Source organism: Trematosphaeria pertusa, assembly GCF_010094035.1.
Source record: "Trematosphaeria pertusa strain CBS 122368 unplaced genomic scaffold BU26scaffold_3, whole genome shotgun sequence".
Taxonomy (NCBI): Eukaryota; Fungi; Ascomycota; class Dothideomycetes; order Pleosporales; family Trematosphaeriaceae; genus Trematosphaeria; species Trematosphaeria pertusa.
In genome coordinates, this window is record NW_022987214.1 from 3,398,507 (window position 1) to 3,421,628 (window position 23,122).

The 23,122-nt window shown below is 52.6% G+C and overlaps 7 protein-coding genes across 7 annotated transcripts; 3 read left to right on the top strand and 4 right to left on the bottom strand.

Moving 5' to 3' along the window:
* Nucleotides 1-46: 46 nt before the first annotated feature.
* Nucleotides 47-1,878, top strand: BU26DRAFT_602057 (uncharacterized protein; the record flags this gene model as incomplete). The annotated part of the gene is made up of 2 exons (XM_033835317.1): nt 47-216; nt 360-1,878. The coding sequence occupies 2 exons, from the start codon at nt 47-49 to the stop codon at nt 1,876-1,878; spliced, it is 1,689 nt and encodes a 562-aa protein (XP_033689051.1).
* Nucleotides 1,879-1,935: 57 nt separating this feature from the next.
* On the top strand, nt 1,936-5,420 carry BU26DRAFT_602058 (uncharacterized protein; the record flags this gene model as incomplete). Its single annotated transcript, XM_033835318.1, has 6 exons — nt 1,936-2,426; nt 2,477-2,720; nt 2,773-2,891; nt 2,937-3,390; nt 3,434-3,749; nt 3,796-5,420. Exons 1-6 carry the CDS (start codon nt 1,999-2,001, stop codon nt 5,418-5,420), a joined length of 3,186 nt encoding a protein of 1,061 aa, XP_033689052.1. The 5' UTR covers nt 1,936-1,998.
* Nucleotides 5,421-5,735: 315 nt separating this feature from the next.
* Nucleotides 5,736-6,912, bottom strand: BU26DRAFT_418444 (esterase/lipase/thioesterase; the record flags this gene model as incomplete). Its single annotated transcript, XM_033823248.1, has 4 exons — nt 5,736-6,218; nt 6,271-6,454; nt 6,518-6,753; nt 6,787-6,912. The coding sequence occupies 4 exons, from the start codon at nt 6,910-6,912 to the stop codon at nt 5,736-5,738; spliced, it is 1,029 nt and encodes a 342-aa protein (XP_033689053.1).
* Nucleotides 6,913-7,278: 366 nt separating this feature from the next.
* Nucleotides 7,279-8,697, bottom strand: BU26DRAFT_420411 (uncharacterized protein; the record flags this gene model as incomplete). The annotated part of the gene is made up of 2 exons (XM_033823359.1): nt 7,279-8,251; nt 8,300-8,697. The coding sequence occupies 2 exons, from the start codon at nt 8,695-8,697 to the stop codon at nt 7,279-7,281; spliced, it is 1,371 nt and encodes a 456-aa protein (XP_033689054.1).
* A 1,275-nt stretch (nt 8,698-9,972) lies between these two features.
* Nucleotides 9,973-14,735, top strand: BU26DRAFT_418564 (Pkinase-domain-containing protein; the record flags this gene model as incomplete). The annotated part of the gene is made up of 4 exons (XM_033823254.1): nt 9,973-10,534; nt 10,586-11,475; nt 13,151-13,209; nt 13,268-14,735. Coding segments are annotated over 4 exons (2,979 nt in total), but the record flags the coding sequence as incomplete, so codon positions are not given.
* Nucleotides 14,736-16,582: 1,847 nt separating this feature from the next.
* Nucleotides 16,583-19,270, bottom strand: BU26DRAFT_516293 (HET-domain-containing protein; the record flags this gene model as incomplete). The annotated part of the gene is made up of 2 exons (XM_033828292.1): nt 17,169-19,270; nt 16,583-17,118 (listed from the first exon to the last, which is right to left on the bottom strand). Coding segments are annotated over exons 1-2 (2,158 nt in total), but the record flags the coding sequence as incomplete, so codon positions are not given.
* Nucleotides 19,041-22,717, bottom strand: BU26DRAFT_234612 (uncharacterized protein). The gene is made up of 2 exons (XM_033820925.1): nt 22,370-22,717; nt 19,041-22,319 (listed from the first exon to the last, which is right to left on the bottom strand). The coding sequence occupies exons 1-2, from the start codon at nt 22,592-22,594 to the stop codon at nt 19,500-19,502; spliced, it is 3,045 nt and encodes a 1,014-aa protein (XP_033689057.1). The 5' UTR covers nt 22,595-22,717; the 3' UTR covers nt 19,041-19,499.
* Between the last annotated feature and the right edge of the window lie 405 nt (nt 22,718-23,122).

Sequence of the window (23,122 nt, forward strand, 5' to 3'; positions counted from 1 at the left end):
GACAACATCATCCAACGACAACGCTTTGCGCACGATCAAGCAAGCCATGGCGACGCAGCTTTCGGTCGACCAAGTCCTCCGTCTCACGGAACGTGAACTCATCCAGTTTGTGAAGCAGAATATTACTAACGAAGGTGGCACATGGAACATTTCGAACATCGTAGACTGGGAAGATGTGTCCCAGGCCAAGAGCGAACTACTTTCCGAAAAGCTGCTGTGAGTTGATAACAATCGCCATTCGCGATGCCAATCCTTCACAACCAAATAACATTCGATTAGGCCTGCCGTACAGAAACCACAGCACCCTCAGTTGACGCTGGCGACCTCGCTGCACTGTTGGCCGGAATACCCTCCGACAGAGGCTCGCCCGTACGGCATACGACAACCCAGTCTCCAAGCCCCTCCAGATCACCGACTGTCGAACCTACTGAGAACGCCACGCAAGACTACCAAACCAAGTGTTACCAAGCTCTCCTCGATGACGGTTGCAGGCCGCTATTCCCCATCAGTCTTCTCCCGCAAGTTTCGGCGAATGCGGACGCATATTACGACTTGCTGCGGCCATGGACGAGATACCCCGATATGTTGAGTCCAGAGGACTGGGAGGTGTTCTCCAGACAGCTGCGTCGCTGGAAGGAATTTCGCACATGGCAGCTGGGCAACAGGCGGCAGACGGTCGGGTTCTCTGAATATCTCGATGAGCAACGGCGCGAGTTTGAGAGGATGGGGGCCGCCGAGTTCGCAGCCCAGCCTATTTTCGAGCAGACAGTACGCCAGCAGTGGGAGGGCGAATATGGCCATGGTCAACAGCAGCCCGGCGGCGACGACGCGGAAGCTGTCTTATCCAGGTATGCTGAGGCCGCAAGGAGACTGCTTATAGACTGTGGGTTCGTCCAGCCCTTCCAGCTACACCCAGACCCAAAGCAGCAGGACCAATGGACGACTTATGTTGAATATCTCGCGTTCGAATGCTTCTGGCTTGGCCGGCTTGCCAGGTCCGCCCAGAAGCTACGACTGCAGCATGACGCCGAGTGGGAGGGACTCGTCAAGGCAGATGTGGTCAAGCCTCTCGGTGCGTGTGATGATCTAAGAAGTACAGAAGTTGAGGATATGCGAGGTCGGGAGCTTGAGAGGGCCGCGCGTGCAGCGCGCTCGTTCACGGCAGTTACGGGTACAACAGCCACGGACACGGCAGCGACTGACATGGTAAAGGAGACGCGTACACAGCCGACAAGAAAACCGCGAGCACGTCGTGGTCAGCAACCACCAAGTCACACGCAGAAGAGCCTGCAATCATCCCAAAGTCCCATCGACGACATTGCTCGCAGGAACGATCTCGTCAACGAATATGTCCACGATACGCAGAAATACCAGACAGCCAAGGCAGAAGTAGACTATCAGCAACGCAGGGTTGAGTGGGTTCAGTCTGAAATAGGTAAGATCATGGCAGAGCAGAGGGCGGCGGGCAAGAGTGGCAGCACGATTGGGGCAAAAAGCAGGAAAAGAAAGCCGATACATGATGCCGACCTGAAACCGCCTGTCGGGAAACACAAGCGGACGGATGAGACGAAGGAGACGGTGGTTGATGGCCGGAGCGACTACTCACGGACAACACGAAGCAAGAAACGCAAGCTCGCCACAGATGAGGAAACGCAGGGACCACAGTTGAAGACAGAGGAGAAAGTGGCTGGCGAGATTGACGGTCCAGGGACAAAAGCAGGAAAAGACAGAAGGGTTAGTACTAAGCTCGACCGGTGGAAGAACCAGGGAAAATCGCTTCATAATACCTCTCTATGCTCAAGTTTAGTCCTGCAGGAGATAAGGCGCTGCAGAGCGAAGAAAAGTGGCAGAGTGCCACGTCGCAAGGCTGAGGGCTAGGCAGGCTCCCCCTCACCCAGCTGAACCTGCTTCTTCTCTCTCACTCCACTCCCTTCCTCCTTTTCTCCTTCTCTTCATGCCGCGCTTATTCTTTTCATAACGTCTAGGCCTACATCCGCCATGGTAGACCCGAGTGGGATTGTAGGTGTCGTATCGCTTGCGCTCCAAGTCCTCCAAGGCTTGTCTCAATACTACACGCAGTTCAAGGCCTTCGACGATGGTATTTCACAGGCGCTATATCGGATCGAGCGTTTGCACGGGACGCTAGCAGCTCTGGAAGGCCCAGTACGCAAGCTTGAAGTCGACAATAACGCCATCTCCGAACAAGTCCGGCTAGCTATCACATCATGTACGGAGAGTCTAGGCAAGCTTCAAGATTTGGTCGATAAATGTAACAAGGTCCCATTACCGAGCTCAGCCACATCACGGTTTCAGATGTTCAAGAACAAAGCCTTGTTCCCCTTCCGAAGAGGTACGTTGATGGATCTGGGTAAGCATTTAGACGGCCTCCAGGCAAACCTTGGCACTATCCTTCAAGCGCTGCAACTGTGAGTTATCTATCCCTTGCCGTGCGTTCGACATTTTCTGACTGGCTTAGGGACACCACAATCCAATTCGACGTACGAGCCGAAGAGCGAGCGGTCTCGCTCGTACACCGAACGGACCGTATCCAGCACCGACAGATATATCAGACTGAGCTTTTGGAATCTATCGAGAGCACGTCCCTCTTGCACGTGCGGCAGACGTCAGATAATTCGGCGCGGGTACAAAATAGCGTCGAGAATCTTTCTCTGCAAGTCCAAATCTTGCAACAGCATATCTCCGATCAGCTTTTACTCTTGGTACAGTTGTTCATTAAGTATCTAGTGCCTATCAGTTGTTAACCTTTCGAAGGCTCCCATCTCTCAGTCGTTGCAATCGGGCAGATTTCCAGCGCCGAGTGCCATCGAAGAAGGACTTAGATCGCATTCCGCTATTTCCCCGTGTATGCGTAAGCTTCGCGAGTTGAAGAGGTACGATGTATAGATACTAAGAACCATCTTAGCTAACGTTTACAGGAAATGCTCATGTCAATCCATTTCAAAGGCTTCATCGACGCGTATATCGAGAATGTTCGGTGTTTACTGGGACCGACGCGGAGACCAACGAGGGTCATGCCCGCTCCATGGAAAGTCTCAACGACTGGACACCATCGGGGCTTACTTCGTTTACTACGGTCGCTTAATCCAAGTCGTGGTTGACGCGAGCATAGCATACCGTCGAGGCGCTGGTGGATTCTCCATAAGCTCGGCCTTGAACGCTCGTAGATATATCGCCTGGAGTCATGCTTCGTTATCCCTTCTTCCGCGCTGGCCCTATGGCGACACGGAAGAAAGTTACGAACTATTGGTAGATCAGGTAGGAGGCCCGACTAAGGTGCTAGACTTCGTAAAGCGCCAAATGGACAAACTGTTCAGAAATGGCACTGCAAGTCCGTTGGACGAAACAGGGCACGGAGTAAGCTACTTGACAGTAAGTTGACTTCTCTAACCTGTCCTTGGCTAAACTGCGTTAGTTGGCATGTTCTCTTATAAACCATCCAGAAGTCTACCGAAATCACAGCACGGAGAGCATACGCGACTTCATACAATTCTTTATTGATGTGGGTGTTCCTGTAGAGAGTGATTTCGATATAGACACGCCGTTAGATGTGATTATCAGATATGAGTGGGAGACAAACACTGAAACGCAGGAGTATTTAAGCTTTTACCTCGCTGAACGAGGAGTCCGGTGGACAGGCTACTGGGCCATTCCAAGGTACGGCGGTTATATACCTGTCGACATTTATCGTCGGGGTGTCGAGCTCTACAAGAGAAACGATCTCTTCGAAGGTAAACTCTATCTATTCCTTAACTTAGAAGTAGCTAAACACATTAGCATTTCGCGGTGACCCGCTTGAAACGGCAATCCTACGCAAGTCGGTGCCCGACGTGCTTGAATTGGTAGCCAAGCCAGAGCAATCGTTGACCAGTGTTGAAGATATCTCTCGATACATAGGGGGAATGCTGGCTTTGTCGGCTGACTGGCCAGACGGACTGCATTTGCTTCTACGGAATTACCCTGGTGGCTTCTCTGTAGGCAAGTACGCCCAGAACGCTCTCCAGTGCGCAGTCGACTGGCGGAACCATGAATGCGTGGACATCCTTTTTGCCGCTGGTGCTAAAATAACATATTTACTGTGGAAGGAGGCTGTTCGGCTTTACAATAGCGAAGTAGTCCAAGATGTCATTGATCTAATCGCCGAGGAATTGTTCCAAAGCCGCTCTCAGGACTTTAAGCTTGAGACTCTATTCCACCCGTATGACCTTTCCGTCGATACCGCGATGCGGCTTTACCGAGCTGGATTCCACGAGGTCGATGTCGAAATAGATGCGAACGACATAGGTGGAGCTGATGGTCTATGCACCCCTCTGTGGAGACACTCCAAAGCTATTCTCTCCTGCTGGCGGTCCAGAACGAAAAACCTTGAGATGATCAAATTGTTGCGTTGGTTCGTGGAGAAGGGCGCCAGAACAGACTACTTACATCAGACGGTAGGGACGGCTCCTGCACATCTTATAAGTGCGACCCTGATGTTTTACTGCTTCCTGCGCGAACCTATACCACTCCTCCTACGGCAAGAAAATCTGGACGATTTCTACGCCACTGTTTTCGGGTTCAATTGCAGAGATAGATGCAATTGTGCATGTTCGCAACGTGGCTGCTACCCTATCGCATCGGCTGTCAAGATCAGAGCTTGGAAGAAGCATATCAGAGGGTTGTCTGAGCGTATATGGCGGTACGACCATTTTGACCGGTATGTCACGTATGGAAGCCTAGAGCAGGTAGAAGTTGCTTGGCCTCCTATTCTCTCAGAGATTGTCGCCTTCATGAAGCCCGCATTGTCTCAACGTCCTCAACTGGCCCTCGCTGTTCTTCGAGTACTCACTTTTGAGGAACTCGGCATCAGGCACACATGTCATGATGCGGCTCTTGCCCGAGAGCCTTGGAGCCGGCACCCACCGCCTGTAATACCCGAGGAGGAAATCACCGAACTTCACGACGAGGATCGCTTTCTCATTGCTCAGCTCGAAGACCTGATGATCAAGTTCGAGCAAGCATGGACCCAGCACGAGGGGGCTTTTCACGACTTTGTCTTTGGATACTGGAACGATCGAATGGAAGAAGTATTAGATAAGATGGAGGCTGCGGGCGAAGAGGAGATCAGAGCAATCGAGGCCATAGGTGTGGTGCTTCGGGAACCTTTTGGGCCCGTTCTGCCTCCTGGTTTCGAAAGAGAAGTGGATGAGGACGAAGAGGAGGAAGAGCAATGGACTGAGGATGAAGGAGAGGAGCGGGACGAAGATGAGCAGGACGAAGCAGACGAACAGGATGAGAATGGGATTGGTGATGGGGATGTAGTAGAGGAATCAGATGCTGACGGGGCAGAGGAATCGGAGGAGGAAGGTTCATACGTGTCAGCATGTTCGAGTTTGGTGGATTTATTACTGGCTGGAGATTAACGTTCGAGTTTCGAAGATTTGTCATTGGTTGAAGATTGAATTCGGGTGGTCTAGAATGCTAGTTTCCTGTGGTTTTTTCGTCCTAATGAGAAGTTATCAAATATTGTGAGAATTGCGTTAATGAAGCACGGTTGCTTATGACTCACTATCACGTCGCTGCATTGCCAGCATCAATGAAGACACGCCATGCCCATGACCAAAGCCTGATGAATAAAATCAAAATCGTTCATGCATATTTCGTTAAGAAGTACGTATGTAATGCATCGGGCTCCCTCTCTACAGCCAGCCCCCCTCACCACCGCCTCCACCACGCCACTACGCCCCCATCTTCTCCCTCACAAACGCCTCACTATCATTCAACCCCTCCTGCACCGCCCCAATAGTCCCCGGTGGGAACATAATAAACCCATGCGGCGCGCCCCTATAAATCTTCACCACGCCCTCATGCCCCCACATCCCCCACTTCGCGCCCATAAGCACCGTATCATCCAGCAGCGGATCCTCGCTGCCGCACGTGAACAGCGCGGGCGGCAGCTTCTTGCCCCGCAGGTCGGCGAAAAAGGGCGAGATGGTCGGGTCGCGGCGCTGCATCGAGTCGGTGTTGGGCAGCAGCGCGTCGATGTAGGACTTCATGACGTCGAAGTCGATGACCAGCGAGCGGTCGTGGTGGATCACGTGCGGCAGGAAGCCGCTGAGGTCGAAGCAGCCGAAGTGCAGTAGCAGGCCTTTGAAGGCGAAGTCTGGTGTTTTCTTGAGGAGGTAGAGGGCCACAAGGCAGGCTAGGTGGCCGCCTGCGGACTGTGGGGGGTGTTAGCTGGGAATGGAGGCAAGAGAAAAGGGGATGAGGTACTTCGCCGCCGGTGAACATCAGCTCTCCGCCAAACTTCTCCTTTCCATTCTTAACCAACCACTCCGCAGCGTCATAGCAATCATGCGCTCCAGCGGGCCAGGGGTCCTCAGGCGCGAGCCTATACCCCACCGAGAAGACCGTCAAGTCGTAGTGATCGGCCATGTACTTAAGATATGGATCCTGGCTAAGTGAAAAAAAACTCAACATCACGTTCACAACGTTCTAAGACCGTGAGATATGAACGTACTAATGCTCAGACTGAAGCACCCATCCACCGCCATGAATATGCAAATGGATCCCCTTCGAGACTCCATTCGCGGGTTTGAAAACGCGGTACGGGATCTCGCGGCCAGCGTCTCGAGACGGTACAGTGCCGTTGATTCCTTCAGGGAGAACGACGGGTTTGGGGAGCGGCGTCTTGCCTTCCCATCTTAATCTTCGATATTCGGCGGCACCAACCTGTGTAACGTCGTTTAGTCGCGTCTATTATTAGATGGGAGAGGAGGCGTGCGATACCTCATACCAGCGAGGGCCATCCGCCCATATCTTGATCAGTTTCTTGTTGAACTCTTCGGTTTCCTTGTCCACTTGACTATGGTCGAACTTCGATGCGTCAATAGTTAAGTCGGATTTGAGAGGCATGGCGAAGCAAACAAACTAGAAGGGTAAGGAAGATGCTATGATGCAAGGGGCACACGCCGGTTAAGACCCTTATGACAGCTGCAATGGTGGGGTAGTGGGGTAGCATTCGGGCGGGTACATGCATAAGCCGACGGTAATCATTCGCCGAAGTTGTCAAAAAACGGACACCAGAACTCCGGGTTGCCTAATTGGACGATGCCGGGTGAGTTGGACAGGTACCAGACACCGAAGAAAGATTGGTGCAACTCCGCGCGGCATGCCTCACTAGAGATAGAGTGTGACATATTTGCCGAACAAACATGGGGGGACAGAGCATTAAAATTTTAGGCATATTGGGTATCAAAGAGGAAGTAGGAATAGAAATAATCATCGCCCGCCTCTCGATTGCACTCTAGGCGCCGGGACTGAGGAATGCCCATTGACCTGGCCTTTGACTCGTTTCCGAGGTTGACGATCCGTCCTCACAAACCAGCCTTGGACTTGGCTCGCCATTGCAGACACAGTTCTGAGCGGATAGGTGGCAACAGCCCAGGCCGTTTGCAGCCAATACGTAGTGAAGCTAGCGACCCAGGTCAACGCAATTGATACGAGACCCGGTCGCTGTCCCGATCGGGCAGCAGCGGCTGCTAAGGATAGAGCGTCCTTCAGGCGACTGTCAAGGTCCTGAAAGCGGGCTTCAGTCTGCATCGTTTGGGCAGCTTGGCGCTTCTCATAACGCCGAACTGCGCGATTTAAAGCATCCAGCTGAGGCTGTATCCCTTGGCGAACCATTGCGCTAATCTTCAAGGTCTCGATATCGACATTCTGAACAGGTTCAGCAACCCGCGCCTCCAGCTGCGCAAGCCGGTTCGATAGCTCTTGCACGTCGCCGTTCCGGAACTCATCTTTGGCGTCTGGTCGAGCTATACGCTGCAGATGAAGCATATGTGCTTCCTTCATCTTGATGAGGTGAGAGACTGGGCGCAATTCTGCGCCCATGACGAAGATGGTGAGGTTGACATTGGAGACTAACCCCTCGGCTGGGCGCGTGAGCTGTGAACGGATTGCATGTAGGAGGTAAGCTCCGATCATAGGCCCCGCAAAGCAAGCGAGTAGGGCTAGTATTTCGTTCGCTCGAAGCTCTTGACGGGCCTCGTCCTGCGCCGCAGTGGCAGGCTTTGTGTCGTCCTTGCCTGTCCTCTTTGGCTCCTCAGGTGACGTTGGTTCTGGTGCCGACGCAGAATCGCCGTCATTATCGCGCGTTCCGTCACTTTCTTCGTCTTCCTCCAGGATAGTGTCACTTCGTATCGGTTCGTCGGGCTCAAGGTATTGTACCTGTTGGGCAGCGTGATACCAATCCCTGAAGGTCCTCAGCCAGGTACACGAAGTCGTCTACGCGCATACTCACCATGGCGCCCTGACGCACCAGTTCAGAAACATAGAGGCAAGGCCCAACAATAGTATGTCCGTTACGATGGCGCCGCCATTTTGGAACAGCAAGCCAGCAAAGGCGGGTACAATGGCGAAGACGAGAGGCGCAGAGTGCCAAAGAGAAGGCTCGTCAGGCGTAGCCAGCTTGTCCATGTCGGTGTTTCCACCAGGTCGAAGGAGGCTGTCGGTAGAAGATCGGAAGGAGTGTCGCGTGTCGGAATACTCGGAGAGCATGGAGCTTCTGCGGCGGGAGAGAGACGGCGCGGAGTGATGCGCGCCTTCAGTAAAGGTCGCTGCTCGATTCAACATTCTCTGCCTAAGGAGCGGATGTATCTGCGAGCCTGTGCTCTGGCTTTCGGCAGGCGCGTCCGCCATGGGTGGAGAGACGGGGCGCAACCACGGGTGCAGGCGTCGGCAGAGCGATGGAGCGATTACCAGGCGGCGATAAGGGTCTGTAATTCAACCGGGCGGAAGTGCATCGAGCGACAGCGACCCATGACGGACGTGTCGTCAAGCCTATGTGCGGTGTTGGGCGCGCCGTGGTTGTGGTTGGAATGGAAATCGCGGTCGAACTACCGAGGTATGCCGCCAAGAATTACGTCACGCGCCAATCCGTTTCGGGCAAATTGTATACCATTCCTCACCACGCCATCTTCACGCCGGCACCCGACATCTTCACATCCTCCATATGCTTAGGCCATCTAGGTACGCCAAACGGCTTCTTCACGGCTCGTATGAGAAATTTTCTTGAGTCACCTGATGGCCCTTCCCGATCGTCGCGCTCTCGGCTTCAATGGGGACCAGCTGGCGGTCAAAAGCACTGGTGATGGGGACTCTATTCGAGTGACTGCTTCTTCAATGGATCCAGTGCATCGGGGGATATGTCCACGCCTTCGTTTTCCGCAAATGGAACGTGCTGAAAAACTCCGGCCGGAGCCGTCGGCGGGACACAACAGAGCTTCACACCCGGGCGACTAGCATCGCAGAGCCGGCCGAGCAACACAGCACTAGCAGGTCTTCGGGCTCCCCGAAACGACTCCAAAGACATGTTTAATGGCCTGGGCTTCATTCTCTTATTCACTAGTCGGGCTTCCGTCACTTTTCCTATTGACACCCAAATCCGGTAGTGTGAAGGTTTGAAACATCACGTATACAGAGCGCCCCTCTGGAGCCATGGCTGACCGTATTGAGCGCATAGATGAATAGGGCTCGCTTTTTGATGCGAGCCATGCATCTGGCGGAGAGAGTTGACTCTGAAATGCTAGCGCCACCTTCACCGTCCGGCACGACTGGAGTCGCGGCTATTGAATCTTATTGAGATCAGGAGGCCTATTCAGAGATGGAGGTCTTATTGATGTGTATGCAGCTCTCTGTCTCCAAAAGCTCTGTCCTCTACTCTTCTGTCGCTCCTTCCTGCCTTTCTCTTCCACTTTTCCTCACATTTCCTTCGACCCTCCAAAAGGCAGCCCACATTATACCCGGACAAAGGCCCGCGGTGTCAGACCTAAAACAGGTTCCGACATCTCGTTCAGACCCACTGGGCCGTCTCAAAGGGCCAGGGCATTCCTCGAGGCGCTCCTTCCTCACGCGAATCCAAGCTACCTACCTCTACATCTCAAGGTCCTCCAACGTACTCCGGGGATTTCCACCATGGCTGAGAATCCCTACCCGCTATACCCGACAGCCGTCGTCCTCCCGATTCTCGCATTCCCATCATGGATTCTGGACATCCCACCCGTGTTCTGGCACTTCTCCCAGGGCAACGTTGCCGCCGGATCCTTCATACTCTGGTTAATCCTCGCCAACTTCTTCAACTCCATCAATCCGCTCATCTGGCCCCGCGATAATGTACTGGACTGGCCAAATGGCAGCGTCTACTGCGACATCCACGCCCGCCTCCAAGTCGGCTTCTCAGTGGCCTTTGCAGCCTGCGCCGCCATGATCGCGCGAAAGCTCGCAAAGGTCATGGACACGCGCAACATTACTGTGACGTCGAGCAAGGCCAGCAGGATTAGAGAGAAGGTTCTTGAGGTCGGAGTGTGCTGGGGTTATCCGGCACTGATGATGATCACCTACTACATCGTTCAACCTGCCCGCTACTTCATCTTTGGCATCTCCGGATGCGGTCCCATCTACAATGCGAGCTGGGTGACTCTCGTCATCAGCTGGATATGGGCACCCATCACAGCGTGTGCCGCTGCATTCTTCGCAGGTAAGCCTCAAGTCCATCCCTTTTCTTGTCCTTGGCTGACCCTCCTCCTAGGTCTCTTGATCTATCGTCTCTATCGCTACCGACGGGAGTTCCACCACCTTATCGCCGCTCGGAACACGACCAAGTCCCGCTTCATGCGTCTCTTCCTTGTGTCGGTTATCGTCATCGTTATCTACCTGCCATACAACTTCTTCCTCATATACAAGTCGGCGAGTGAGATCTATGAGGTCTTTGACTGGAACGTCGTCCATGGGCCGAAATGGAACACCGCCATCAAAGTCCCCGCGAATGGCGTCGTGCGGTTTGATAAATGGGCCCAGGTCGCGTCTGGCTATCTTGTGTTCATCATCTTCGGCACCGGCACGGATGCGCAAAACACCTATAAGCGCATGCTGTGTATTCTCGGCCTCGGAAAGATCTTTCCCAGTCTATACGTTATGCGCGAGAGCGGCATCTCGACCCCTTCCAGCGTCACTTTCGCCAAGGGCTGGGCTACCACTTTCTCCAGCAAGGCAAAGAGCCTCTTCTCCAAGAACGGGTCTGTCACCGAGACCCTGCCCAGCTCTACACGCAACAGCTCAGTGCTTCTACATACACCTACCACTGCCGACTCTATCGGACTCCATCCTGTGTCAACTACGGATCCGATCCTCCAGCAACACAACACCACCACGCCTACCAACAACGGCTCTTTCTTCACCCGTATCTTCGGTCGTCGCACTCGCCAGCCACTAGCCCTGCCCGTCTTCGGCAAAGGGTCCGTGGACGAGGAGAAGTCGCCCGCAGATTCCGTTGCACCAGGTGTCCACGCTCGTGCGTGGGCATCTGACGTGGTCGTTGGAGAAGCCAGTGGCAGCAACAGCGTACACATCTTCCGCGAAGTCCACCAGGATCGTCATGACAGCAAGGGCAAAGACAAGCAGAGGGAGTCGGATGCTTGGGTGTAGCCGAACTAGGGACGATGGAGCCGGATCAGTCATGGAAGGCTGGCAGACGCGAGATGATTCTGGATGGAGCGAAGTGACAGGAGCCTGCATATTCGAGCGTAGCATACTCAGAGTTCCACCATTTAGCATGCGTGTCGAGCTTCGAAACGCATGCGGATATATAGGGATTTATTTACCTCGCCGGCGGGCTTTTATCTGAGAAGCTCGGGGGCGTTTGGTACTTCTACATATAGGGTAGTATCTTACTTTCGTACTATCCTTAAAGATCAGTTGCATCATCCTCCTGGCAATCCCTGTGCACATGTGATTTCCGGAAAGCTCTGTCATATTCGTTCGCATAACTAAAATATGCGGACGCCTTTTTCTTCCAAGATCACTACTTCTATCCCACAGGTGTTTCGTGGAAGTGCTCTCACGCTACCATGTGAATGACGAGCGCCGTGAATAGTCTAGTTGAAGATAGATGGAATCAGCGTGGAGGGTCTTCGTAATTCTCGAAGCAAGTCACAACGCACGTAAGTGAACAATTGTCGTGAAGCATGTTTGATTTTCCGTATCGCAACTCCACATGGCAGATATGCTACTCAAAGGCTAGCCCGTAAGCCGGCCGGTGTTAGAGCAACCATCTGAAATGACTGTTCAAGTAACTCTCGTAGTCCCCCAACATGCAATTGACCAGCGTCCCACTGATTGCGCCAATACACCGCAACCGTCTCCTCCCATGTTGACGATAGAGTAGCTCGTGTGTCCGCTGTGTGACGTGGACCGAAGACCGGAGTTGTCGTAGACAGAAGACGACCGAGAATCCGACAGTCGAACGAGGAAATATGCGTGATTGGTTTTTTACCGATTCGTGATTCGGGCTTGAGGTGATGGGAGCTGAGATTGAGGGGCGAGTAGTTTACTTGCTGCGGGGTTGTTAGGACTGTCGCATGCGACAGAGACGGGTGAGGAGGCACTTACGAACGAGCCCTAGTCTTTCTCCTCTTACGCTTGAGACGTCGAACGCGCTTCTTCCTCCATTTGGCTCTCATCTTGTCGGCAAGTTGAGCTGGTGGTATGAGGTCAGTGAGGGAGCTCGAGCGGGGTAGCAGCAATGGAAATGACGCGGTAGTGGTTCAGAGACAGCTCAATGAGCTCAATTGAGCTGAAAGAGCATTTCAGAGGCGGTATTGGAGGACTTACTTCGCTTTCGAGATGAGTGTCGTTGGGTGAGGAGAGAGGTGGAGGCGGAGAGCACAGCTTCTTTGTTGTGCGGGCGGAGCTCGCTTAGATGCCGCTACGCCAAATATGAATTAGCGTGCTTGGCGATGATTGAGGTAAATCATGCGTCGTCGCCCCTTCCCTCAGACTTCACGAGCATCACTTTTTCCCAACAGCATAGCGGCGGTGAGGAGGCTGAGGCGCAAAGATGGCGGGAGAGCTGGTGGGCTATTTCGAGATCCGGCTGGAGGATGGTACGTACACCCTCGAGCATGTCTCATCTTACATCTGTGGAACGCTACGCCTGAAGGCTTCCAGCAGGTAAAGTTATGGGACATGCTGGAGTTAGCCCTACCCCCATCGGAACATCTGCTAAATGTACTACCGCCTTTGCAGGTGATCCAAACGGTGAGAGCATCTCAGACCTATCCGACAGGTACGACAGCTGAGTCCTGCAGAAACCCAGGCGACGATCGACATATGTGGGAATGAGCAGTTCTACCTTGGGAGACATCCGGATCTCTGGTGAGAGAAACACCCTTCCTGACGGGAGTGGGCACATTTTCTAACCGTTGAGTCGCAGCCGCTACCACTGGTCAGACCCTACCATTTCAAACAGACATCTTCGGATCCACTGCATTCTATACGAAAAGGAATCAATCGCCAACATCCCCCCATTTGTGTATGCGACCGACCTGTCGAGTAACGGTACGTACTTGAAGAAGAATAACACCGAATGCTCAAGCTCTCAAAGCGAACGTGGTGTTTTAATGGGCCGCAAGAATGGCTCCTTCCTTCTTGATGACGGGGATGAGTTGCGGCTATCTGAGTCAGTCACACTGACCTATCATGAGATGGAGTCGGCCAAAGAACACCAGTTGACTCCTACCCAACTACATGAAAAAGCGCTGTTTGCCTCTCGGTATCTCATCACTGGCCGGCTGCTCGGGCTGGGTGGGTATGGAAAAGTCCTCGTTGGAATTCATCAGAAGACTCAGCGACAGCTCGCGTGCAAAGTCGTCAACCTTCGTCTGCTCTACAAGAAACTCCCACCTCCCAATCTGCGATTGCCAACGAACGATCGTGGCCATGCCAACATAACAGCAGAAGCACGGCATAGGTGGCCAAGTCAAGTCACACGGTGCTTTCGGGAGTTCGACATCCTCAAGGAGCTGAATCATCCAAACATTGTCAGCATCGAGAAAGTGTTCTGGAGCTCGAACACCATCTACCTTTTTGAGGAACTCGTCACAGGCGGAGACCTCTTCTCATATATCGAGTACAAGGGTAATCGTCTCGAAGACGTGGAAGCAGCCGTAATCGTGAGGCAGATCCTGAAAGGGGTTGAGTATCTGCATGACCATGATATCGTTCACCGCGACCTCAAGCCGGACAATATCTTATTAACTTCGCTGGAGGACGGAGCCCGAATCGTCATTACGGACTTCGGAAATGCCCGGTTCCTACCGAAAGACCGCAATACAGCTGTCCTCCGAGATGTTCCGAAGAAACGCATGTTCTCAGTCGTGGGGACTCTGGAGTATGTTGCCCCTGAAATACACAAACTGAACAGAGCTATTCCGAGCGGGCAAGGATACTCTAAAGCTGTGGACATGTGGTCAATCGGTTCGATAACAGCGACGCTCCTCGCAGGAGACGTGATCTTTACCAACCGCGAGGATCCTCAATACGATAAAGACCCCGCAGGAGTCATCTTGGGGCTCTCCTCCAAATGTGACATCAGCATTATCGACGACAAAGGCGATACTGTCTGGGGTACCGTAGGTAACAGACCGAAGGACTTCATCAAGAAGCTTCTCGTCCTTGAAGAGGAAGATCGTATGACCGCCACGGAGGCTTTGTCTCATCCGTGGTTTTCGAACGAATGCCATGCCGCTGAGTTCGAGGCACTTTACGAGCGGTCCATCGCAGACTGGCAGCCTCGCCGCAGGATCTTCCGTCTGATTGAACCTATCCGCGAGCGCTCTACCGACACTATCAGCGGCCTTTCAGAAAGATCATCTATACATGAACCAGTGTCCCATCACTTTCCTCTTCGTGCGGGAAACCGAATGGATGACGTCCGCGATAGCCAGCCTGCGTCTCAAAGCTCAAGCGCAAATCCATCACCACTACCCATTGCGGAGGAGCATGAAGAAGCCCTATACGAAGGACCCAGCCGTTACGACCAACAGTCCTATGACGACGATACGAATAATACCGGCTACGAAGATCTTCCCTCTCCGCTCGGGTGTCCAGACTCTATCGGCAACTCCGTGGATCAGCTCTTGCACGATTCCGACCCTCCCGCCTCAGGTATGTATTCAACTCATGAGAACGTTCAAGACAGCTATGGATACGGTGAGAGCATGGGCGAGGCCATGGATGAAGCCTATCCTCTGGATGAAAACCCAGCCCATGGCTCTCGACCGCCAGTACCAGATACAGAACCGGAGTCTGTCGTCATCTATGAGACTCCAACCGGAGGCGAATACTCAATCAACGACTCCCCACCGCCGATGCCGCCTGAATCCCCTATTGCCTCCCAGGGTCCCCACTCGGCGTATGATTCTCGGCCGCCCATTCCGGAAACCATGCCAGAATCCTTCCGTGTACAGGAGTCACCCATCGAGGGTGATGGAAACCGTGCCAGCCGGCTGGACTATGTGCTGCCCAGTTATAGAAGGATCTTTGGCGAGGCTGTTTCTCAGGCCAGGACCAGTTATTCTGAGCGAACACACACAAAGCGCAGGAAGCTTACTCATGAGCGGGATTGATCGCAAACCATCTAGTCTTCAACTAACGCGCAGCGTCGCTAACATTTAGCGTTCATGTCCAGGGCTAATGCGGTGGAGTGGTTCCTCAAAATGGCTTCTTCGTCAGTTCGAATGTCAAAAAAGCTATTGCTCATACATGACCAAGGAGCCATTTTAAAGAGTGTTCTCCTCTTTCATTGCATGCCCTGGCATAGACCGGGAGCGAGCGAGTATGGAGCAACCGATGCTTTCTAATTAGGTTAACCCAGGAAGGTACAACGCAACATCAGAAATCTCACATGAGTACATACACCGCTTAGTGCACTTATCTATTTTTCATAGCACCTATGGCGCTCCTGAAGTTGATCGCGAGGCTTCCTTTCCTGTTACTACTCCTTCATCGCCCGAACTCAGGCACTCTTCCCTCGCATGGGTCCGACGCGACATATTATGCCTGCTATAAGCCGTCAATTTCTCTTGCCCAGCCACACACTCGTTCCAGCACCTGCAACTGAGCGATAAGGGAATAGAGCGAGCTACAAAGGGTCGAATCCGGACAAACGCTGCATTACTACGCAAGACGTACCGCGTCCCTATCAGGATGATGAGGAGTTTGGTTTAATGTTCATGAGGGCTAGGTAAGGTAGAGCAGAGTCCCAGCACAGCGCAACGAGGGGATCGCGCGACTGACTCTGTTACCTCTCCTCGTACACTGTCCTAACTAATTTATCTATCAACTACCGTAAGGCGTACAAGTAAGATGATTGAAACTGTTCAGCCAGCTGGTTTAGCGGATGTAAGCTATGTCAGCTCAAGGGGCTGATGTCCACCTGCTCCGCCTTGCATCTAGCAAGCGTCGAGGGACGGTCCGCTCTTAGCTTCTTCTTGCGAATTCCCGTCACTTACTTGTCCAGCGCCTCCGCTGCATCCCATAAGCCTTCAAGACGATACATGATTTCCTCTGCAATGCTTTGAAAACTTTCAGAACCTCATTGCACCAGCTCACAATACAACGGGCCATTCATCAAGCAGCTTATGATCAACTTCGTATGCATGTTCATAGTTGCACTCCTCCTTCCTCGTCCGAGTCCTCTACAAAACTTTCAAAGTACGATTGTGACTTGTGGTTCTTCTGGTCTATCACATTAGGCAAAGTCGCTATCGATGCTCATCTCAACGGTGCTGGCATAAGACTTTGATTTCGGCGTGTACACATGGCTTTAAACTGGGTGCTTTGTAGTACGTAACCTCGCATTTCCCGTTCAAACTAACTGGAACTTCCTCAGTTTCACATCTCGGTTCCCTAGCCAACCTGGGGTTAGCCTCGGATCGAGAGTGACTTGATCACCCGTCCGTTCGTCCACGAAGACTGATGCTCTTGGAATGTTCGTGACTGGGTCTACATCGCCCAGCCGTCGCCACGACATGGGCAGGGACCCTAACCTCGGATCCTCTGACTGGATCTCGCCTGTTACTGAATTGGTGAAGGTCTCATAGAAACGTGAGTCTGATGACCAGCAAGCTTGCACGGTCCAAGGATGCGGTATCGGACCTAATAAGCCTTCCGAATTAACGAGACCGTGGACGTAGTGAAGACCGATGACTTGATACTTCTCAGATTCGAGAGGGCGGAGAAGAACAGGAAGACCGCAACCCAGAATCACGCAAACTCGATCACCTAACTCCTGTCAGAGGATTACAAGGCACAATGGGTGAGTGAGTCAGTACCAGCTTGCGCTTCCGCTGGCGCGATCCCGATATATCCTTCATTGGTTTCAAAGAAAGTGCGGCCCCTACACCTTCTCAGAACGGCTTCGACAAAGCTATCTTTTAGCAGAGATTCTTTATTAGCAGAGAGGTTCGAATCTCCAAGCGTGGCCAAGAACCTATTCCTTGCGTCTTCCATCTTGATCAACTGCGACATCTTCATATACTCGAACGTTCTATTCATAGCAAGAGTACCAACGTAAGCATCCAGCATTGCTTGTCCGTTGATGTAGAAGGCGTCTTCCAGGCCCTCCGGTGTCCACGATTTGACATCGTCAAAAGCCGCAGATGGTTCTTGGCTGCAGACAGTAGCCACACGTTTGACGGTTGCGCAGAGAGTTCCATGGACCTCTAAGATACCAGGACTTATAAAAGTGGCGTGCGCATACGATTGGCCACTTGCGAAGAATCCGTCTAGTGTGTAGAGCACACTGCTCTTCTCCGCAGACCAATCTGGCACCCAAGATGGCATTTCGAAATTTCTGCCAGTGATGCAGCAATGAGCGAGGAGCGAAAGGTTGTTGAAGGTATTGAGATGTGCGATGAAGGCATCTCGATACACTTCGCCGACTGGCCGTTTGTAATCTACGATGATTTCCCGAGTGTATTCCTGAGGTGCAACACCAAGCAGCGCATAGATCTTATCCCGAGGCTCAAAGCACTTGCGTTCGCCGGTTCCATTCGTAAGCCTCCAAAGCGGATGTCCCAGTTGATAGAAGGCAAGCTGGTCTGCGAATGTAATCCGCAGTTTGAACTCTGGTGAGATGACTTGCGACCCTACTCGTAGCCGAATCACAGCTCGGCGAAACACGACCCAGGCAACCTCGTCATACCCGCATTGGATCGTTGCGCGTTCGTCTGCAAGGACTATTTCTTGCCATATCCAGAGACGCTCGAACCATGGACGCGCGAGCAAGCTGTGTATGGCCTGCCACGTTAACTCCTCGTACGGCAATTCATGTCTTGCAAAGCACCAGTCCTTCTCGACCGCTTCTGGATGACGTAGACCGCGATTATCTTTGGTCACGACCATCTGCGCCCCAAGATAGGCCAGCGCGGAGCATGCCAGCGCACTGTCTTCTGAAGCCGCACCTAGCCAAACCACAACGCGATGTGCTGCCTTGTACAAGTCTCCCATCCGCCTAATCTGCTTGCTCTTCTCATCCTCGTCTCCTTGATTTATGCAAACGGCATCGATCCACATTGTTCGAGTTCGGTCCGGATATCGGAAATGTCGCAGCGCGGTATCCAAATTCCGCCTAATTGTTATGGTGCCTGTACAAGGGTGGTGAGGCTCGCTCTCTGACGAATTCACGGCCATTTCAGAGGTAGGATCGTCAGGAGAACCCCATGTATAGGAGAGAGCTTCGAACGTGGGATTGGGGTCGGCGTCCTCGTCCTCGGTTGTCTTTTGCGGATCGTAGAGGTCACGAGGAAAGTCTGGGTCTGGATGGTCCCAAGTCGTCCCATTACCGCTGTCGAATATGATGCGACCTTCACGGGTCTCGAACACCTGCCAGTCTTGCGGAACCGTTTTCTGGAGCTCGTCTACGGATACCTTTCGCGTGATCGAATCTGCCTTTGCTTCGAATAATGGAGTCGGCTGGAGAGTGGCTTTGATCTTGTCGTCAAACTCGCCAGGCTGAATGATCAGGAGACGGATCTCTAGCTCCGGGTCTCGGAGGCGTGTGTATCTGTATGGCGGCATGTTTCCGTCGGAGCGCTCTTACTAGTGTATTGAAAAAGATAAAAGCTGGGGGGAGGGGGGGAGAGGGAATAAATGAAGGAAGGAGCCATTGCGCAGTGCAGTGTTACATGAGGCGGAATCGCGGCGAAGCCCCGCGCTTCGCTTGGGCAGCCAGTCGACTGGATGATTGAACGCCCATCTTCAGCCTTCCCCTCTACGCCATTTTGGTCCAGAAACTGCGTCCCTACGATGCGCGATATCGTAGACTGCAATTCCCCGCGCGTCCCCTCTAATCTAATTTCGCCACGATGCTCAAAACGACTCCCTTGCCTAGCTATTTTTGCGTGTCAGTCATCAGTGGGGGGACGGAGAACGTGTCCCCGGGCCTCAATTCTCAGCGTGAGTCTCGATGATGTATCGGGGGACAATTCTCATGGATGCCAGGATTCGAAGGTGGATATTACTGAGATGTCGGAGGGACATGGACGGATGACCTCAAGTTTGGACGTGACAGATATGTTTCGACGCTAGATGTGGGATAGAGGAGGATAGCCTTGCCGATCTGAAGGGAGGGAAAATGGTCATGACGGAGCACATTTCGAAGCTCAAGCAGACCTCTTGAAAACTCGCCTGAGAAGTCTCCGTGCTCGCTTTATGATATCGATCTTGACGGTTGACGAACTCTTCATCGCTTGAGTTGAAGCAGGGTCTGAGCCTCCGCTGGTTGACTGTCCCGATGGCGAAACTTTCTTGAACACGCCGTTGATCTCGTGCCATTCCTCACTCTTTGCGCCCCGCTCTTCCAAAAGCCGAATCAGTCCGATTACTTCCATCTTCAACTCCTCGACTGGAGCGTCGAGCTTCTCATCTTCTTTAAGCAGACTGTCGAAATGGTCTCGAAGAAGCCACAGACTGCTTTTCCGGTATTTGCGATACGATCTCTTGCTCAACTTTTCTCTGCCCTGAATGAAGGCATTTGGATCCGCTCCGTGCAAGACGAGAAGTTTAAGCACAGTAACCCAGCGTACCGGATCTCTTGTAGGCGTATACAGCGCGTTTTGCCATGGGCTGAAACAATTGAACTTTTGGTTCGGATCCGCGCCATTCTGGAGCAAGGTTGCGACGATATCTGGTCGTATAGTTTCGCTCCAGCCTCCATAACTAGGTTCGGGTCTGCAGGCATAATCGAGCAAGGGCCTGCCCTCCTTCTGAATGCACCCTTTGCCGAGCTGACGTATTTTGCTCTGGACGTACAGTGTCAAACCATGCCTCACAGTGAAGGCTAGGAAGTTGTCGTGCCACGGAACGGGCCGGTTATAGTCTTCCTCGTAGGTGTCGCACCAGCTTGTTAAACGGTCGCTCCGCCAAATAGGTTCCGCAGATGTTGATTGCACTAACCGGAAATGACTTGACATGGCTTTATCTAGCTCGTCTAACAATTTTCGGGCTGCAGTCCCAGTAGATGTCTCTGCGAAGCGTGCAAAATCCATGGCAGTGCTGACAAGGCGCCACAAATCGTGGAGAGGCTGCTCGCTGAAATGTTCGTAATGCGGCCTTGGTGGATCGACTTCTATGCACTTAATCCTCATGACTAGAGATTGCAGCAGAGACACGTGAGGATCAAAACCTTTCCCTTTCGTGAATCCCTCAATCTCACTCCACACATCGTCTCTCTCTAAGAATTCTGCCACCGTCTTGTGGAGATAGACGACTTCGAAGTCGCCATCCAAGGTACGCCCCCGGCCTTCTTTGCGCGATCGAAGCTCCAGTAGACCGGCGCAGCGACTTCTGAGGCGGCCTTCTACTTCCGTTTGTCTTCTTCGCCTGTCTGCAGTAGCAAGTGGAGCAATGTCGGCTTGGAGAACGGCGTCTATCTCAAGCTCTGTGAAGAAGAGGCCGAGAGCAGTGAGAGAAGTGGACTGATGCAAGATGGGGGAGAGTCCGGAGTGGGAAGAGCGCGACAACTCATAGATGGTCGAATGGAGGTCGTTACAGCGTAAAATCTGGAACATGCGAGATGACTGCGCTTTATACTCAGTCGGGATGTTGCGCAGCATGTGCCGGAAAAGTTTTTCGAGGTCGCGAGGCAGGACCATAAGGCGCCTATGTAGGTCGTCGAGGTTATCGTAGTTTTGCAGGCCTTCTAGAAGGGTGCGGACAACGAGCTTGACCCATAGGAAAACGCCAGAAGCAGAATTGACAATCTCCGCTATCAAGGCTTTCGTACCAGCGCTATCGTCTATGGCCAATTCGGTGATCCTAGGGTGTCCGCTCAGTTTGTCATCGACGTATGCAGTGATATCCTTGTGCGTAAGCTCGTGAAGTCGCAGTTTGGGTTGGCCTGCGAAGGCAGCCTCAAACGCAGGAAGCGGTCTGCTTGACACTAAAGTTTTCCAATGGGGTGACTGGGTGGCTGCCATGAAAATTTCCGCCAACTCGGCTATGGTAACATGCGTCGCGTCAAACTCATCTAGTCCGTCAATGAGCATGGCAACTTTGAACGATCCGTCCAGCCGATTAGTCAGTCGTTCAAAACCGCGTCGTAATCCATGGAACGTGGGAAAATTAGTCCACTTCGCACCGAATTCGTATTGTTCAGGGAACAGGACTGGCCCAAGCGATGGTTCTTGTTCCAACGCTTGGAAGAGAAGTGATCGGAAAAGGCCTTCTTGAGACTTTTGAAGATCTGTGCCTGCGTTCCAGAAGTAGAAACTGACAACCAGCAGAGTAGAGTCTCCGGCCCATAGCTTGAGCGCTTCTTTCAACCGCATATCCTCCTGTAAAAATTTCATCAAGGTCGATTTTCCAGACCCTGCTTTGCCGCTGATCCAGTAGATGCCGGTGTCCTTTTGGAGCCACTTCCCCAGGTCCGGCCAGGATGTATGCTTAAAGCTATCTTCCTGGAGGATCCAGTCAAACGTATTTCGGTGCGCCTCAGCTATGTCATCAAAACGGTCGTCTTTCTTTTCGTAGTTGAGCTTCGCTCTTATCTCTCTCAGAACATCTTGGGGACTGATATCTGCGATCCTCATTCCTGAAACCATGTCCAGGAGCTGCTCGTGACGTTTCGACGCTGAAGCCTCGCTGATTTTCTGCTGCCTAAGGAGTTCGTTCGTGTGCACTTCTAGAGAAGCAGCCAAATCTGCTTTGCTGTTCAACACAGACTCTATGACCTTTCGAGTCGCGTCATCCAGAGCCTGAATGTTTTCTTCCTTCATGCAAACTAAGATCCGGAATTGTAGCTCTGCACGGATCGTCTCAAGACGCTTGGTGGTTTCGTCGATTTTGGTCCTGTTCCAAGCCGTCAAAACGGCTTGGAGGAAGCTTCTGTATTTCGAAGCCTCTCCGTTTAATCGAACAGCAGAAAGCATGCTGATCAACTCTTGGGCAATCTTCTCACTTTCAAGGGCGAGATCTTCTAGTCCCTGTTGAGGTCAACTAATCATTGAGCTAGAGCAGATAACAGTTTCCGTACCTGACTTTCTCTGGCGAGCGGACCTAAAGCGTCCGGATTAGGACGAGCCCATGATTTCAGCGGGTCATTCAAAGACGTGAGATCCTTAACCACCACCTCTAGTTCTGAATTTTGTACGGTCGAGCCTCTTTGATAAATCTCTTTGCCAGTTGAGAGCAGGTTGGCGGTAAAGTCGACGACTTGGAGAATATTGGCTGCAAGCCCGAGGGCGGCGAGAGACTCCATTGTCACGTATGCGGCGAAGATCGAGACATGTTTGAGGTGGCCGACGTCCGTTTATTATCGTGAGGTAGCCTTACACAGCCGCCATGGGCGGACGCCACATATGCACGTATATGCACGACTACCTTGGACTGCTGGCTAATTGGCCTTCGAGCCTTCTAGCGACAAGCCGACAGTCGGCGGTGAGAATTTCGAAGTCCCTCAGCCTCAGCCTCGTCCCTAGCGCTTGCGCCCTGCAGCACTAGATGGATGGGCTTTCTTTGGAAAACTATATGGGAGGACGTAAAATTACAAGTACGGTACAAGCGAAAGGCGTGTCTGTGTCCCGGAGGTGTTGTTAGCTCTGATGTGTGAACCGGGCGAGTAGACAAGCGGGGATCCATTTTACTGTGAGCCAAACCACGCTAACCAAATCCGGTCTGCGCAAGAAATAACCTCTAGCCAGAACCAACGGTTGTGGTATTACAAGATGACTTCAACCATGCCTAGTCACGCGCTTGGCAAAATGCAAAATCAAGGCACCTTCAACTC

Excerpts from the sequence above, each read along its gene's own strand:
- BU26DRAFT_234612 (XM_033820925.1), bottom strand. The coding sequence starts at position 22,594 with ATGGAGTCTCTCGCCGCCCTCGGGCTTGCAGCCAATATTCTCCAAGTC. Across the intron at positions 22,320-22,369 it reads CGCTCGCCAGAGAAAGTCAG|GGACTAGAAGATCTCGCCCT; the intron begins GTACGGAAACTG and ends TGACCTCAACAG.